This window comes from Notolabrus celidotus, chromosome 5, assembly GCF_009762535.1.
Source record: "Notolabrus celidotus isolate fNotCel1 chromosome 5, fNotCel1.pri, whole genome shotgun sequence".
Lineage (NCBI taxonomy): Eukaryota > Metazoa > Chordata > Actinopteri > Labriformes > Labridae > Notolabrus > Notolabrus celidotus.
The window spans coordinates 11,666,753-11,684,992 of NC_048276.1; the positions used below are offsets into that span (position 1 = coordinate 11,666,753).

Sequence of the window (18,240 nt, forward strand, 5' to 3'; positions counted from 1 at the left end):
CTGCTCCCATTGCTATCAGGATCACCGTGACCATGCTAAATATTCTCAATAAGCTATGGTGTCGAGTTATGATTAAAAATGTTTTTCATGTGTGTATTTTCCCAACCTGTTCCTCTCTTCCAGGTGGTTTTATATTCAACAGTGGAGAAAGAGGTTTCTGCTCCTGACAGCTGAGGGCAGCCTTCTGGTGTGTCATGATGCCTCGTCTCCCCCTGACCAGCTGGTTCAGCTGCAGGGCGGTTGTGAGTCGATTGTGGAAGGCAAGGAGATCCTTGACCTGCCTAAATTACCCTCTGGTGGAAGCAGAGACTGCTGCTTTGCTCTGATCCTCCCCCAGAATAAATACCTGCTGCTGATGACTGAAACCACTGCAGAGTGCAGGTCTGGTTCCCTATTCAATTCTTCACTGCAAAAACTCAAAATCTTACCTAGTGAAATTGTCTCACTTTTAGTCAAAAGGTCTTATCCCACTTGATTTAAGATAAATGTACTTAACAAGTAACATTTGAGCAAGATAGAGGTACTTGTTTTAAGACAATGCATCTTAAATATCTTGTTAAGTCAAACAATCTGAAATGATCTTGTTTTGAGTTGTAATTTAGAAGAAACAAGGTTTGTTTTACATTTTATACATTTTTCAAGCTGAGATCTTATTTGTAGAAGATGGATAATCTGATTTAAGACAAACCCTTTACTTGATTTAAGTAAATGCATTTTATTGGAGAATCTATCAGAAAACAGCTCCATTGAGAAAACAAAGAAAGAAAGGAAAGTTGTTTTTTTTTAAGGGTGGGTTACAGTTTTCAGGCACTGTTTCTTCTAAATCAGATAAAAATATACATCCTCAACTACATGCACACAATGACACACCTACTTTTGAGCATAGCTGGCTTATCCTAAAAAACATGACTGAATATTAGTATATCCAGCTCACTATGAGAAGACATTATATCTCAAAGTGCTCAATTATTAACTTTGTAATCTTATTTCAAGTACAAGATGGTCTTAAACCTAGAGAAGTGCTGCTATAATACAACTCAAATTAAGGTGAATATATAGTTGACATGAAATGTATGAGTGCAAAAATCTATTTTTGAGTGAAAAAATACGAATTGTTAGCATTCCTGGCTTATTCTGAGACACTAAGCTTTAAAATACTCGGAAAATATGACTTAAGTTTTCCCTGATAATTTTAAAATCACAGTCTTATTTTCAGAAACCTTGCCAAGCAAATTTTCACTTGTTCTATTGGCAGATTTATTTTTGCTTATTTCAAGGTAAACGTAGGTATTTTTTCTTGTTTTTGGAGGGGCATTTCTCCAGTGTTTGTAGTGCCATATCATGTAGCTTACTACTGGTGACTTTGAGGAATAGTTCCAGCTGTTGTTCTTCTTTTTTTATTTTACAGGAAGATTTATATTCTTTTAAGGTTGTTGAGGAGTTAAAACAGGGAGACAGCTCTGCAGAACTACACTAAAGAGCATAAATGCTAACAGGAGTGCGTTGTGGTTTAGTCACTGGTACCAGTCAAAAAAGAGACCGGCACAGTAACACTGTAACTCTTTTTTCCCAAAAAATCTGTTTCTCTACTGAATTAACAAAAGAGATATTTAAAGATGAAACATGTTGGCGAGACTTGAAGGTGGTGTTACTTTGGTTTTCCATTTGTACTGAGCTAATACGTTGTTGTACCAATCTTTTTCAAACTCTCAGCAAAATGACCCAAAGATAGAAAGTGTATTCCCAAATTGGCCGACCTGTATATCATTTTAATAAATGTTTGCCTATTTTTACATTTGACAAGATTAAATTCTGCCCTAGATTTTAATTCCACTGACTTTAGATTTCCATTCCTGCTTACCTGTACCTGCCTTCTCTTTTGGACATCTCACACTGCCAGTTTGACAAGTGCTAGTAGATCCACTGTTAAGCAGAAAGGTGATGACTAGAGACACAACTACTTAACATTCCTTTCCTGCAACCTGTCATTTCACTGGTCTGACCTGAAATACTTTAGATGTTTTGCTTAATGTAGGGCCTCTACAGCAGAACATAACTGTCATTTTTTTTCTCCACTTTTAGTCAATGGGTGAATACGCTGAAAAAGGTCAAAAAGGTGAGTTAATAAAACTAACTTATGTATTTATTTCTTGATTTTTTAAAATGTGCATACCTACCAAAATGAGTCTACAGCCACGATAGCTGCATTTTTAGACTTAGATGCTATTCATTTTAGTCTTTTGATTTGTCTCTACATTTCATCCTTTCAATTCTTATAAAAAAACATGTTCCGCTACTTTATTTCTCAGAGTATCTCATCACCTCTCAGTGCATGTAAAAGACACCAGGTGATTCCACCACACATTACCCTCAAAGATTTGGTGCCTGAGCAAATCTTGGAAAAAGATCCACCAACACCTCCGGTTAGTGACACGGAGGCCCCCTCCCCAGGGCCCACAACCGGTGCTTCCCTAGAGAGAACAGGTGAGCTAAGACATGTTCTAGCAGGTTTCAGCAGGTTCATCTGGTTTTTGTAGAATGTTAACAAAACATTTAGTTAATACACATGTGTTGTTCTAACAGGCAGGAATTCTCCCCGTTCAAAAAACTATAAAGGAGGTGCTCATGCTGTTGGGTGTCTGCGTCATGGCACAATCAGTAACGCCCAAACAGCAAAAGCGGTTTACCTGCTGATGGGAGGGCTGCTGCCTCCTCTGCTATGGGTTACCTTGGCACATGCTCACTCACTAATCTTGAAGCCAAAGGTCCTGACATGCCACTCAACACAGATTTCTCAGGCATGGGACCTGCGGGGGCGTTCCACACCCTGCGGCCTGCACTCGACTCTCCTCACTATAACAGCTTTGACTTTGAAGTGGGAGACTCTGATTTTGATGCTTTTGATTGTGGTGCATTTACTTTCTAACAATGTACTAAACACGGAGGTTATGGATGTGTTCAGCTTTAACTTACTCAATACTTCATCGTGATTTGTCAGAAAGACATACCTGTATGAGGGGCCTAAAAAGCAGGCACTACTAAAGTAAGTCATTACTGCAAACCTGCTAGGGGTGATTTGTTTACTTGTTTTATCAAGGTGGCAGTGGAAGCGGGTGTTGACAAAAGACAGAGGTTATAACTTTTTTAGTTCAGTAAAAAACGTATTTAAATAATACAGCCGTAAGGGAGCAACAGTGGCATTCATTTAAGGTTGTAGTCACGTCACTGTTTTTTAGCTCTGCTTTTTGTCACAGCCATTGACTATAAATTAAAAGGACACTGCGCCTCTATGCTCCTCTTATTCTGAGATGTGAAGCCAAAAGAGCACCTCAGTGTGTCCTCATATATATTGCTGGTGGGACCAAGGCATATGCAAAAGTCACCTGGCTGGTTTAGCCCCGGGCTGACGTCACATTCTTCCAACTCACCAAAAGACGTTTACTGATAAAACAGATCCCGCAGGTCGGTACAGTCCGCAACAGAACAGGTTCTTGTGTTGGTTTGAAGGGGGACAACTACGGTTGCAGAGAGTTCAATGATTATTGTGTTCGTGTTTGTTACGTGTTCTCTTCCTCCTCTTCTCTGCTAATCCAGTTAAGAACGCTGCGGGAGCCTCATATGACAACAGAGCTGTCTATCAATAATCTTTTTGAAAATCCAATCTGAACTTCTCAGAAAAAATCAACACTTGAACATAAATCAGTGTGATGTGACCTTTCACAGAAAGCATGATGTGTATTTCAGTTTTATTGCACAATCCTCGTTTCATCTGTTAACATGAAGGAGGCTGAGTTTATGATCTATACTGCAGCCAGTCAGTTGTGGATTCATAGTCTGTTAATATTAGTGACATCCATTTTCATATACAGCCAATTATCTCAGCTGACTGTTTAGGGGGAAATTACGCTCTTTAGATCAGGGGTTCCCAAAGTGTGGGTCGGGACCCCCTGGGGGATCGTGAGATGTCTCCCAGAATGTTTTTTTTTTTAGTTATCTAAAAATAGTACATTTTACCCATTATAGTAAAAAATATTAAACTTGAAATAAAACCTTGAAAATAGAAAATGTAATTAGTTTTCTGCCTTTCTTTGTTGCCAGATGACTCCTAAGTTTAGAGTTAGTGAACAGTTAATTATCAAAAGCATCAGTAGCAGTAGGTTAATTCATAACGGCACAGGAAACACAGACACATGCTCATATAGGTAGGTTAATTTTCTGCAGACCAGCTAAATGAAGCCACATTAAATCACTTTGAGGGACAGTTGGGGTCGCGAGTCTTTGGCACCTATATTTTGGGGGTCGCGGGCTGAAAAGTTTGGGAACCCTTGCTTTAGATGCTAAATGATCCACTATGTTCACTAGCTAGTCGATAACTTTGTCTGTGTGATGTTTGGTGCTATGGCTTATGTTCGTGTACACAACGCACAATCTGTTCCCCCAACTACGTTTTGTGCTCAATACATGCTCAATACTTACCATGTGATTTTGAATTCTGTGTATATATATACACCTTTTTTTTGAGACCCTTATGTCGTGATATGCAATCTGTACACTTTGCTAAAAAACTGTTTTCCATCTGTTGTATGAGCATTATTTGTCACGATAATTACATTGTTAACACTATCAGTGATTGTGACTGTGATAAAAAAAAACCATTTTAAATGGATACAAACAATATTTTTTTTCCTATATGTAACTATTTCATGAACGCTTTTAGGATATTTGCAACATGATACACCCTATTCACCATTACTACAATGTTGTAGGAGTATTATGTATATGTTCAACACACTGAATAGATAAAAGCAGATCTGCATCAGGTTTTCAGTTCATCTCTAGCAGTGAACAAAGAAATGTAAAAGGGCTCTTTTGAATCTCAGCATCATCCACTTTTGTGTATGTACTGTGTTTCTGTCACTATGTTTTCAATACATGTTGAGTTGAAATTGTACGTCCATTTGAGTCTGTTCTACTTGTATGATTAAAAATGACATGAAAATCTGTAGTTCTTTCTTCCTTTTCTTTATGCTGTTATATATTTTTAATTATTTATGGAAAAAAGTAAGTAGCCTTAAATGACATTTGCATATTTAAAATTAACATTTAAACACAGAACTGTAATATACTGTAAGTAATTTAAGAGTTGTGAAAAATGGAAAAAGAAATGTAATACTATTCCTTTGTGCCAATTGCGTGTAATGCTGCATTCGAGTCAAAGTAACAATTTCACTGCTGAAAATGTAAACTAAACTGTCATGCTAGTATTATCCAGTTGTACTGGTGACACGATATCAGGGGAAAAGCTATAATACATATACATTTTCTGTAGGACATACTAAATGTCATTAATTCTTTTGCTTGTCAGAGCCCCCGTGTTGAGAGCTTTTTAGACTCTGATCTGGAGTACGGTCCTGAGCAAAGCACCTTATCGGGTCAGAGGGGACAGGCCCGAGGAGGAGCGAGAGCAGGGGTAGCAGAGGCAGGGGACAAGGAAGAATGGCAGGACTGGATTTGATCGGTTTCATAAATTGGCTCCTGATGGCAGGGATTGGTTGGTGTTTTCCCAGGTTTACTCCGACTGTAGATAGCGTCTTTGTTCACACTTTTATAAGGACACATTATGTATTGATTGCCATCAGGACACAAAGATCATTTTAACCAGTATAACAAAAAGTGTATCTAAATCTGACTACCAACCCCAGCTTTAATGATGTGGAGGTAGGCGGATGTATCCTTATTAACATCAATTGTGAGAGGAACTCCACTGAAGTTTCTATTACAGAGGTCACACACTTACAAGGGTTCAGCAACCAAGGGGGCCCTACTTTGGCCACCCCATTCAAAAATAAGAATGTCTAGGATCTGCACTGACATTTTAACTGGTTTTCATACTGTAACTTTATTTAAGATGTACAGTGAAATGGAATAACTAGTGAACAGTGAATGATGTTTTATATCCAAGTCCATAAAGTATGTTACATTCAGTGGTGGACAGTAGCAGAGTATATTTACTTGAGTACTGTACTTAATCTGTACTTTACTTGAGTATTATTTTTTGGGGATACTTCTTACTTTTACTCCACTACACTCTCAAGATAATTATTGTACTTTTTACTCCACTACATTTCTATCAGTGCTCTAGTTACTCACTACTTTTGCTTTGAAGTCAGCTCATGAATTTCCTTCTCTTTTCTGAAATCTGATCCCTAAGACAGTAAAATGTGTTTGTGTAGTTCTGTTTGTCTCAGTGGTTTAGTCGTACCTGTATATCGTGCGTCTCCACGGTTGAACATGGAGCAAACACAGAGCAAAACTCAGATCAAGCAGTTCATTTAGATGAGGTAGATGATGGCTATAATTCTTCACCTGAGCACCCATGGCCATATCTTCAGCCCGCGTTATAGGTTTTTAAAATAAAGAATGATACATATCGTTTGAAATGTTCACATTGTTTCCCACTCTGCCCAAACATACAAACATTCACTGTCCAACCAGAGAAAGTGTTGAGATACTTAACATTTGTTTCATTCCAGATGAACATTTCAAACTATGTTGTCTGTGGAGTTACTTAGTTTATGTTTTAATTCCATGGTAGAGTTTTTAGAGATTTCAAGTAATGGTTTCTAGATAAACATGATGTAACAGAATGTACTCTGTATTCTTTACTGCACTTATGTATTGTGAAAATACAACATTTTGAGATATTTTAAATAGCACTTTGAATACTTCAATATTTTTAAAAGCAAGTACTCCAGTACTTTAAATCAAGTAATAATCTGACAGATCAACTTCAACTTGTATTGGTGTAATATATGACATGGAGTATCTATGCTTTGACTTAAGTAATGAAGCTGTGTACTTTGTCCACCACTGGTTACAATAAATACATTTAATATTGTGGTAGAAACCCTTCTTCCTCTCCACATGTCAATACATTATCACCTTTGCAAAGCCCACAGAGGGAGATTACTCTCTTGCCTCATGGTGAGCTGCTCTCTGCTCTGTCACTCCTCTGGCTCCGCCGTAGCCACGCCTGGTTTGCTGTAGTATAGTGGGGAAGTGGTAGTAGCGCTTGTAGCAGCAGTGGTAGCAGGGCCCTCCCTCTGTCTCTGCAGATAAATACTCGCAGCCTGTCTATCCCAGGCATGGATGACGGTTGCAATCAGACATGGCACTGCGACATTATACTCTCGACTTCAGCCTCTCTACGGCAGGTAAAAACAGAGCGGCGCGAGCAGAGGAATACAGCCAGTGCATTCAGGTTACATTCACTGCATCAGGACTGCATGCTAGCTAGCAGACTAGCCCGCTAACATCAACCTGCTAGTCTGTCACTGCCCTTCAAAATAGTAACGCTGTATCGATTTGGACGGAACATGGCTGATTACAGAATGTACATGTATATTTTTTGACAAGTAGGAGTGCAAAAAAAAAAAATATGGTGCCTAAAATATCTATTTTAATGTAATTTGTATAGTAGACTGCTATTAGACTTTTTAACTTCTCTGTTCAGTCAGTACATTAGAGAGCGGATCTAAACCTCTTTGGCTAACAATGCGCATACAGTTTTATTCGGTTACAGCGGTGTCGCACCGGAAGTGACGCGTTTCCGCCACTTTTGTAGTTTTATACCTCGAATGGTAAATACAAAATCACTTCTCTTCCTAAAGCGCCTCAGGCAGGGGTGTCAAACTCAGTTCAGTTCAGGCTGGGCCACTTACAGACCAATTTGATCTCAAGTGGGCCAGACCAGTGAAATCATAGAATAATAACCTATAGAGAAGCACAACTCAAAATGTTTCCATTTGTTTTAGTGTAAAAAAGTAAAAGTAAATTCTGAAAATGTCAAAATTACATGAACTATCTTTTTAGAAAAACAGGCGTGTTATTTTTCGCCATGATGAGTCTCATAGTGGGACCTATGATGTATGCACATAATGTGGATCCACCGCTCCTTCTGTGACAAGTTTACATATATGAAAACTTTAGTGTTGATTGAATCCACAGACTATAAAATATGGACGTAGGATCCGTGACGTCACCCATCTGTTTCTGAACAGGGGTGCATCTCGCTCGGCTGGAAGTGAAGTTTTCAGTAGAGAGTCTGCCCCCTGGTGGCTGGCTGCAGTATAGGCCAAAAAATGCGTCTCCCCTATACTATACTACTATAATACTATACTACTAGTCTATGTTTGAGGCCAATTGACGTCAGCAGCCATATTTCTGCTGTCGAGCGAGTGTGACATAAAGAGGCGGGCTTTGAGCCTTCTAGCGAACAGCTGCAGTGTTCCCGCAGTCAGCTGTGCGTCTCATTGGAAGACTTGTAATCTCAATATCTTCAAAATTGCAGTGTTAGAAAAAATTCACCCCCCTCACAGTGTGTGCCGATCGAGAAATGAGCTATCCAGACTACACTCGTCTTTTGTACCAGGCTGTAAACATGTTTATTTCTGCTGTAAAGATTGGCTTTTTCCCATTCATGTGTATGTGGTTTCCGGTACTTCTGGAGCCAGCCTCAAGCGGATCCTTGATCAACTGCAGTTTTTAGCACTTCCGCATTGGACTCATATTTTTAGACCAGAGGTTGCCGCTTGGTATGCACAGGAAAAATGTGGATCCACCACTCCTTCAGTGACAAGTTTACATGTCCGAAAACTTTAGTGTTGATTGGATCTTGAAGTGCTCTAAAAAGTCAGTCAATTTCCACCGGATTATGCATACTGCAAATACTCTCCTGGAACACTGTTCAAGTTACCCCCAGAGGACAAATGTGAAATTGCATTTACTTTTATTGAGAAATTGTAGCTGGTGTCTTGTAATTGTTTCACTTTGGGAAGTCATCCTCGGGCCGGATTTGAACCTCTTGTGGGACGGTTTTGGCCCGCAGATCATGTTTGACACCCCTGGTCTAAGGAAAAGGTAATGTCACTTAAAACGTGACATTTGATCTATGATGAAAAAAAAATCGGTGTGGTTTTCAGGCTCAAATATAGTATCTGTCTTGTGTTCGATATTAAACAATCAACTACAGAGTCTTCATAATTTTAGAGAAAGAATACTTGTTTTGATATTTTTAACACTGGTTGCACAATATTACCACCAAAACCTCTGCTTATTTAGTTGTCTATGAACACTACATCACATGATATTCCATGCGACAACCTCCGGTCTAAAAATATGAGTCCAATGCGGAAGTGCTAAAAACTGCAGTTCATCAAGGATCCACTTGAGGCTGGCTCCAGAAGTACCGGAAACCACATACCGCTTTGATTAGCACATATAACACATTTATTTCAATCATAGCCTTCAGCTAGCTCACATTAATTAGATCATTGAACACCCAGCTGTCAATATAGTATTCAAATAAGTCTGGTCATAATTAGCTACACAATTGAAAGGCTGCTTACAATTTTAATCCACATGTAGTACAGTCATCAGAATCCAGGAGTGTGAGTTATAATGTAATTACATTGTCAGTGTTGGTTTTATGTGCAACATATAAGTGATGCATATTAATACGTTCAATAAAACAGGAGTAGATTTAACATGAAAAACATATCTAAAGGCTTGTTGTACCATGTAAAGTAAAGTATGTTTTATTTTGTGTTTTTATTCTTTGTATTTTCCCAGCTGACGCTACTTCCACAGTTCCTGGTCTACTTTCCATATTTCATGAGCAAGAAATGACAGAGACTGTCCATGACACAGACGGGCATGGATACCTCGCTACATTCGTAGGAAAGAATGGCCGGTAAGACAAACATTTTACTGCTGTAATTTTTCTTCCTACATCCAGAAACATTGTGTTTTTGTTTTTTGTGTGTGTGGTATGTGTGCAAAAATGTACCGAAACAGGTGACGTTAATTTATTTACATGACTTGACTGAGGCGGAGGCATCCTGCTGGAGTCCCATGATGATCATGATATAAAGAAAATGAGGACAGCTGGGATGCTTCTGATCACATAATGGCAAACATTTGACTTGTCATACAAGCTGAAGACAGACTCAGATTTATGCAGTGATGAGTGTGTTTAAATGTGCACTAGTACTGAAACTGAAATGGTAAACACAGCCAGTAATTTGTCTATAATCGAGTTACTCATGGCTAGGGTTGCAAAGGGGTGGAAAATTTCCAGCAAATTTCCATGGGAAGTTAAGCTGGGGGGTTTTGGAAATATTCCAAATTGTAAACTTTCCATGGGAATGTGGGAATTTATGGGAATTAACTGGAAATTGAAATTAATTTAATGGAAAGGTATCATATCCAAGCATAAATATTTGTTTTGTTATACGCAGACATCCAACCAAAATAATACAATTAAAACAGATTTATTTGTAAGTAGAACTGTATCAAGTGTTAAATATTTTATTGAACAATCAATTATTTCATTGAAGAACAAAAAAATTAATGTTGAGTTAGATATTTCTCATCCCCCCAACCCAACCCATTCAAAAATTAACAAAAATGCGATCCCAACAAAGTCCCATTCAAAATGTTAAATGAAAAGAGTCCCTCTCCCTCCAAAAAAGTCCCATTCAACATGCAAATAAAAAAGCATCTCCTTATATGAAATCTGGTTGTTTTAGTCCGGATTATGCTAAAATATATTTTCCCCAACTTTATTTAAGTTCCCTATTAAGAGCCAACCTTCAATTTAGTAAATTCCTAGTTTATTCCCATGGAAAGTTTCCAGCTTTGAAAATTCCCAGAATTTTGCAACCCTACTCATGGCCCAGATCTACTCTGAAAATTGTATTCGCCTCATGTCTACGTAGCACCCAGTTGAGCAATTCTCACCTCAGCTGTGTTACCACCATGTTTTCTATTTTGATCCAGTTGCATTCTTTACAAGTGCCCGTTTTCCCAATATGGACTTATGTGTACATTTATAACAACAATGTGACACAATGAGGCCAATCACCCGCAGCAGAGTTACTGACTGTGAGCAGAGAATTACTTTTGAACTTTTGTCAGATTTAGTCGCCTAACTTCAAGGGCGTAAATGATCTTGTGCATTTCTCTTTGATTGAAAAAATACTACAAACAGGACTTAGCCCAGATTTTTCCAGGTTTGCCCTTGTCTGTTCAGATTAAATCACTTTTAGCTGGGTGTTGTGAGAACATGCAGCTGAATGTATCTCAACTTTCTATTGATATTGTCCTTAGGCTAATTTAGATTCCAGTAGTGACATGTTTGAGCGTTCCCTACAGAATGACACTCTACCTGTTGACTATTTTCACCAGCAGCATTTTTTATAAAGATGCCCCAATGATAACGTGTGTATTAAAATCTTTCACTTGATATTACACTATCACAACAGGCGATCTGCGTATGGGTGAGAGTTGTTAACAAGCTGCAACCTCCGGTCTAAAAATCAGAATCAGAATCAGAATCAGCTTTATTTGCCAAGTATGCTTGAACACACAAGGAATTTGACTTCAGTAAACTGTGCTCTCTTTGTACAAGGCATAAGAATAAGAATAAGAATAAGAACTACAATAAAAAATAAAATAAAAATATAATAACAATAACCTTAGCTATAAATACAAAGAAACAACAAATAGGCTTGACTAATATGTACAGGCTAAAATAATATGATAAAGTGCAGTGGTGAGTTGCAGAGGTAGTTTTTACATTATAAAAATAGAAGTTAAATAATACAAAAAATAGAAATATGGAATTCTGCTTGGAGAATTGTTGCATTGTATATTTACATGTATATTTACAGAGAGTATTTATCTGACAGGTATGACACTGTTATGGTTTAGTGTTCATCAGAGTGACATCCTGGGGGAAGAAACTGTTCTTATGGCGGCTTGTTTTGGCGCACAGTGATCTGTAGCGCCTGCCGGAGGGGAGGAGTTTGAAGAATTTGTGTCCAGGGTGTGAGGGGTCAGTGGTGATGCTACCTGCCCGCTTCCTGGCCCGGGACCGGTACAAGTCCTGGATGGGGGGCAGGTCGACACCGATGATTTTTTCTGCAGTCCTTATAGTCCGTTGCAGTCTGTGTTTGTCTAGTTTGGTTGCAGAGCCAAACCAGACAGTGATGGAGGTGCACAGAACAGACTGGATGATGGAGGTGTAGAACATGATCAGCAGCTCCTGGGGCAGGTTGAACTTCCTGAGCTGACGCAGGAAGTACATCCTCTGCTGGGCCTTTTTTCTGATAGTGTCTATGTGGGAGGTCCACCTCAGGTCCCGGGAAATAGTGGATCCCAGGAACCTGAAAGAGTCCACAGTAGACATATATATATATATATATATATATATATATATATATAAATATGAGTCCAATGCGGAAGTGCTAAAAACTGCAGTTCATCAAGGATCCACTTGAGGCAGGCTCCGGAAGTACTGGAAACCACATACACACCAATTCAAAATAGACGATCTTTACAGCAGAAATAAACTTGTTCACAGCCTGGTACAAAAGACGAGTGTAGTCTGGAGAGCTCATTTCTCGATCGGCACACTCTGTACGAGGGCGGTGAATATTTTTCTAACTCGGCAATTTCGAAGATATTGAGATTACGAGTCTTCCAATGAGAGGCACAGCTGACTTGATTGACAGGCAGGAACAGTGTACAGCCGCCTCTTTAAGTCACAATCGCTTCAGAAACAGATGTGTGACGCCACGGATACTAGGTCTATATTTTATACAGTCTATGGTTGTTAATTATGTATCGTTTAGCAATGATTCAAAATTGAGATCTCACTTCTAAAACAGTGGTATGAGAAGGTTCATATTTTACACGGGACATTACACCTCAATTATGAAGCACCTCTATCTCTCTGATCACCAGCAACAGGAGAGTATGTCTGGTGCTGCAAATTGAGTGAGGACAGATCATCTAAACATTAATCGCACATGGCTATCTTGCATGGTTTTAAAGAAATGTTAAGAATGGTAGGCATCAGCTATGTGTGGGGGACACTTAGGTAGGGGAAAAAAAAAAGCTAATCTCTCCACAAACTTGTTATTCCACTCTTGCAGCCTGCTGTTTGTCTGAATGCTTAGCTGTGATCCCACACACAGTGGCTCATGTAGTGGATCATGCTGTAGGAGAGGTGTGGTGAATGTAGTGAAGCTTTACACTGTGAAAACTCGGCGGAAAGAATCAAAGCTTTTGTTGCCTCTTACAGAGAACAAAGGGTGCCACCTGACGTAGAAATACTGGGTGCTGCATCCTTTCAGTACAATACATTATTCACTTTGCTTTCTTGCTTTGGATGCCTCTCTTTATGTTTGCTGTTTGATCTCACAGGTTTGCCATTCTGCGCGTGCACTCCCATGGGTTGATCACCATCGATCTGCAGTGTTATGAAGAGGATAACATTGCACAGCTAGACAATGTAGGTGTTTTATAACAAAACATATCAGTCATCAATATCTGCCTCACAGCCAAAACACACAGGAAGTCCCACAATGCATCTCTTCATGTGCTGTTTCTAACTTTCAAGCCTCTTAACCCTCTCAGGGACAGCAATAATGTTCCTGGGTCAACTTGACCCGGGGCATATTTAATGATACAAAAGTGTCAGAACCAAAAAAAATCCCAATAATTGTTCTTTTTAAATCCCCTTTTTAACTCTATTACTTAACATTTAAATCAATATATAGTGCAATGATGTTCTTTAATTTGCCCTGATCATGGTTCAGTGAGGATAACTCACTCGTTTTTTATGAACACAGTTGCAAAGGAACATTTAGTATTTCACACTTCTGACCCCTTTTAGCCTCCACTTTGACTGCAGGGTCAAATTGACCCATAACCAGTATCTATGTAATATAAACATGCAGGGGGGGTTGCAAATGTGTGAAATGAGCCATTTTCATTTTATATGTTTACGCTAAATAAGCCAAGCAGAAGAAGTTTCATAGGGAAAAAATACTTTTAACATTTCTTTTTGGATGTTTGAATTTGAAAAAGGGTCAACTTGACCCGCAACATAACAGGAGGGTCACGGGATATTTTAAAAAAAGATGTAATGTTAGTTTTCTAATAGTTTTTTGTATATATCCTGTAAACCACCTGCACATTGTTTCCTAGAGACAAAGAAATCTATGCCAAAATATTTCAAGGACATGATGATAGCAGTGCTTTAAATAGAGTTTGGATATGTGACGGACAAGTGGCCATTCATTATTGACTGAACATACCTCTGGTGTCCACACATGCACTTCCTCACTGACAGCACCCTCAGTTTAGACATACACATGGGGAACAAGTAGATGCATGCATAGAAATGCAGAGACACACAGTGAAAATAACATGACTGCGACATTATTGACTGCCTTTTGAGCTTTGGTGTAAGAGGAAATATTTAAAAGAACTGCTGTTCACTTTGACTCTTTGTTTCTCCACAGCTTTTAAATGCACTGGAAAAGAAACTGACGGTTCTCTTAAATGGCAATATTACGAGGATTAAAAGGTTAGTTCAGGTTTTGATCATTTGATGGAAGTTTGCATGTTGCAGTTATGATTACAAATGTCATTATTATCCCAATATTCATTTCCAGACTACCATCCATCGTACGAGGAGGGAAGATTGATCGATACTGGCCCACAGCTGACGGCAGGCTGGTGGAATACGACATTGATCGGGTGGTTTATGAAGAAGATTCTGCTTACCAAAATATCAAAATAATGCACTCAAAGCAGTTTGGGAATATCCTTGTACTCAATGGAGACGTTAGTAAGTTACCAAGACACTCCAGGACGCACAGCATGGTTGACATTTCCAGAGATTAGATACCATCAGTTTGATGTACACATGAGAAATCTGTTAATGTGACATAAAATATGAATAAATATATCAGTTTTGAATTAGTTTAAGTACATAAATGCACATAAATAGATGAAGTACCAGATTAAACAGGGTCGTAATCTTCTATGTTTTGCCTTGCAGACTTGGCAGAGAGTGACTTGGCCTACACGCAAGCCATCATGGGTGGAGGTAAAGAGAATTACGCTGGAAAGGAGGTGCTAATATTAGGAGGAGGTGACGGGGGCATCCTCGCCGAGGTGGTCAAACAAAAACCAAAGATGATCACCATGTTGGAAATATCCTTTTATGGCTTTGGTTCTACAAAACCTGTCTTTATTCCTGCATTGTGAGTTTGAACTCATCTGATTTTCATCGATGCTTCCTTAACTACGTATCTACATCGACCAGAAGGTGATAGACGGGTGCAAAGCACACATGAGAGTAACATGTGGAAGTGTCCTTGACAGCTTAGAGGGAGACTGTTACCAAGTGAGTTCTGCATGCTAGAATGAATCAGCCATGGGTTGAAGTTTTTGTTTGTATTGGTTTTGAGGGAATAACTAAACTCATGTGCATCTTGACTTCACATATGTGCAACTAAAGAGGAGAGTTCAGTAGATTCTGCTTCTCTCATGCGTCACAGATACTAGTTGAGGACTGTGTGCCCGTGCTGAAGAAGTATGTCCAGGAGGGAAGGACGTTTGATTATGTAATTAATGACCTCACAGCAGTCCCAATATCCACAGAGCCAGAAGAAGGTATGTCTTTTATATTCTATAATCACATATATGCAGGGATTTTCCTGTTTAATTTGTATATGAATCTGTCTAACTGCTTGTTGTAGACTCTACGTGGGAGTTCCTGCGTCTCATCTTGGACTTGTCAATCAAAGTCCTGCATCCTAATGGAAAATATTTCACACAGGTGAGTCTTTTTGTCCTCTTTATATCTAGAAATATCTTGACAGGCGTTGATGATTAAAATACGCTTCTTCAATATTTGTTCAGAAATGCTTCTGAGCAAGAATAACAAGCTTTATCTTTTTTTAATGAAAACTTCTGCTCTTGTGAGAAAGTAAATGAGCCCAGCACTGCTGTCAGTCAGATAGAGAATGGTAGTTCTGTTTGATGGAGGAGACGTTGTTGATTACACTTTATTTTGGCTCAGCGTAGAGGTTCCACCTTGTATCTACAACCCACACCTTATCGCTTACAGTTTCTATGTCCTGTTACGTTTTTAACTTTGACTTCTGGCCTCCAGGGAAACAGTGTGAATCTGACAGAGGCACTGAGTCAGTATGAGGAGCAGCTGGGGAAGCTCTCGTGTCCTGTGGGCTTCTCCAAAGAGGTGGTGTGTGTGCCCTCCTACCTGGAGCTGTATCCTTGATTCATGTTGGGAGTTTTTTCAGTGTGCTAATCCTGCAAAGTAATACAACTATCAACTACACTACCAGTCAAAAGTTTAGACACACCTTCTCATTCAATGGTTTTTATTTATTTTAACTATTTTCGACATTGTAGTTTAATACTGAAGACATCAAAACTATGAAATAATCTGGTTTTGACATAATCTGGATTACAACAGTCGTCAAATAGGGCTATCCATTGTGTACTAACCCTACCTCTGAACAACAGAACTGATGGTCTCAAACACATTAAGAAGGCAAGTCATTCTACAAATGAACTCTTGACAAGGCTCATGTTAATTAGAAACCATTCCAGGAGACCACTTCTTGAAGCAGACTGAGAAAATACCAAGAGTGTGCAAAGCTGTCATGAAGGAAAAAGGGGGCTACTTTACAGAATCTAAAATATAAAACATATTCTGGTTTGTTTAACACTTTTTTGTTAATTAAATAATTCCATATATGTTCTTTCATAGTTTTGATGTCTTAAGTATTAATCTACAGTGTTTCAAATAATTAAAATAAATACAAACCCTGGAATTAGAAGGTGTTTACAAACTTTTGACTGGTACTATATATCACTTTACAAAAATGTTATCCTCATATTACGTTTACTGTTTTGTTGCACTTTATTTATAGGAAACCTCAAAAGATAATTTTATATGATAATATATGACCTTCGAATGAACTAAGATCTGACCCTTATTTACTCAACAAGTTATTTGCAGCCATTGTTTGGTTAAACAAACTGTCTCACCTTCTGAGAGCTCATTTTATTTTTGTTTTAGTCCACTTTTGTAAGCAAAATGAAAGATAACCTATAGAAATATTTTCATCCATGAATGCTCAACATATATTTCTGACTTTGTTACTCATTCTTGTGTACATTCCTTAATTACAGCATGTAAGATGGGTTTTCTACACTGTGTGGAAGAAGTAAAAGGCTCCAGTGATCTCTTCTTGAATCCCCAGCGGCTGGAATGTGAAAGCGCCTCCCATTTCTGCTGTTGCCTCAAAGGCGTGTTCAGACTGAACCAGATGTGGAATTAAAGGCAATTAAGAAAGTTTGGGGAGGAGTTGGATGCAGAGAAATAAAACAGAAATAAAAGAGCTACAGCCAACATCTGAGCTGGCTGTGATCGGCTGTTTGTGGTGAACAAGCTTGGACTCCAGCTGTTGTGTTTAAGACTGCAACAACACCCTGGATTCAGTCTGAACACATCTTTAGCGGCACTAAGACAGTTTTATTCTCCCCTCTCTTTTAACCCCATTCGACCTTGACCTCCACTCTCTGTCTCGCTCCCTGTTTTAGTTGTGTTTTACAGTTATTTGCTACAACTTCTCAGTTGTATTTCGATTGTGTTACTTGATTTGGAATGTCCATCTGCATGTATGTTGAGGGAAATGTTAGATGTTTGAACTCCTCTTGCAGGAGGTGTGCGTTCTCTTGTTTTCTCTAGGTTTACTCTGAGTTATGAGCTCAGATGGTGTGATAGGGCAATTTGTAGGCTCAGCACAGCTGAACTGAGTTGCTTTTTAAGCTCTGTTTTTGTTACTGCCTCTCAAATGTGATTTGATTCTTTCAGGTTGTTTCAAGGCGATGTGACCATGTCCAGTGAGACTCAGAGTGTGAGTCCACGTGTTTTAAAAGGGAAACGATTCCACCACTTTAATGCCACCTCTGTGCTTGTGCTGTTGATATGTCATGTTTTATTAGCACCTTTGGTTTCTCCTGGTATATTTTAAGTTTTTTAAGACTGTATTAGATGCATGTAAAAGGCGGTGAATGTAGCTTGCATATACAGTACACAGCACGTTTACAGGTGATAAACTCTGTGGGACCGAGTTACATTTATTTATTCTATATGATTTCACTAAATGCTGTTTTGTCCCACTGAGGTAATTTTTGTGACCATCACAATTAAAGTGTTTTTGGGGGACTGGTTCTCAACGCCTTCCTTTTAAATACAGCTACAATAACAGTCTAACCTCTGGGAATAAAACAACGTCAGGGAGACAGAAAGCAGTGTTAGCATGAAGGAGCTGCACACCCATGACACAC

At 38.8% G+C, this 18,240-nt stretch overlaps 1 protein-coding gene across 1 annotated transcript; it reads left to right on the forward strand.

The window, feature by feature from the left end:
- The first annotated feature begins 7,027 nt into the window (after positions 1–7,027).
- Positions 7,028–18,228, forward strand: sms (spermine synthase). The gene is made up of 11 exons (XM_034683340.1): positions 7,028–7,214; positions 9,631–9,751; positions 13,270–13,357; positions 14,373–14,437; positions 14,526–14,701; positions 14,915–15,069; positions 15,173–15,262; positions 15,417–15,531; positions 15,618–15,697; positions 16,034–16,149; positions 17,088–18,228. The coding sequence occupies exons 1-11, from the start codon at positions 7,169–7,171 to the stop codon at positions 17,116–17,118; spliced, it is 1,083 nt and encodes a 360-aa protein (XP_034539231.1). The 5' UTR covers positions 7,028–7,168; the 3' UTR covers positions 17,119–18,228.
- The last annotated feature ends 12 nt before the right edge of the window (positions 18,229–18,240 follow it).

What these genes read in the sequence shown, in the direction of transcription:
- sms (XM_034683340.1), top strand. Translation starts at nt 7,169, where the DNA reads ATGGCACTGCGACATTATACTCTCGACTTCAGCCTCTCTACGGCAG. An exon ending in ACATTGCACAGCTAGACAAT is followed by an intron (nt 13,358 to 14,372) that starts GTAGGTGTTTTA and finishes GTTTCTCCACAG; the next exon opens with CTTTTAAATGCACTGGAAAA. An exon ending in TGTACTCAATGGAGACGTTA is followed by an intron (nt 14,702 to 14,914) that starts GTAAGTTACCAA and finishes TTTGCCTTGCAG; the next exon opens with ACTTGGCAGAGAGTGACTTG.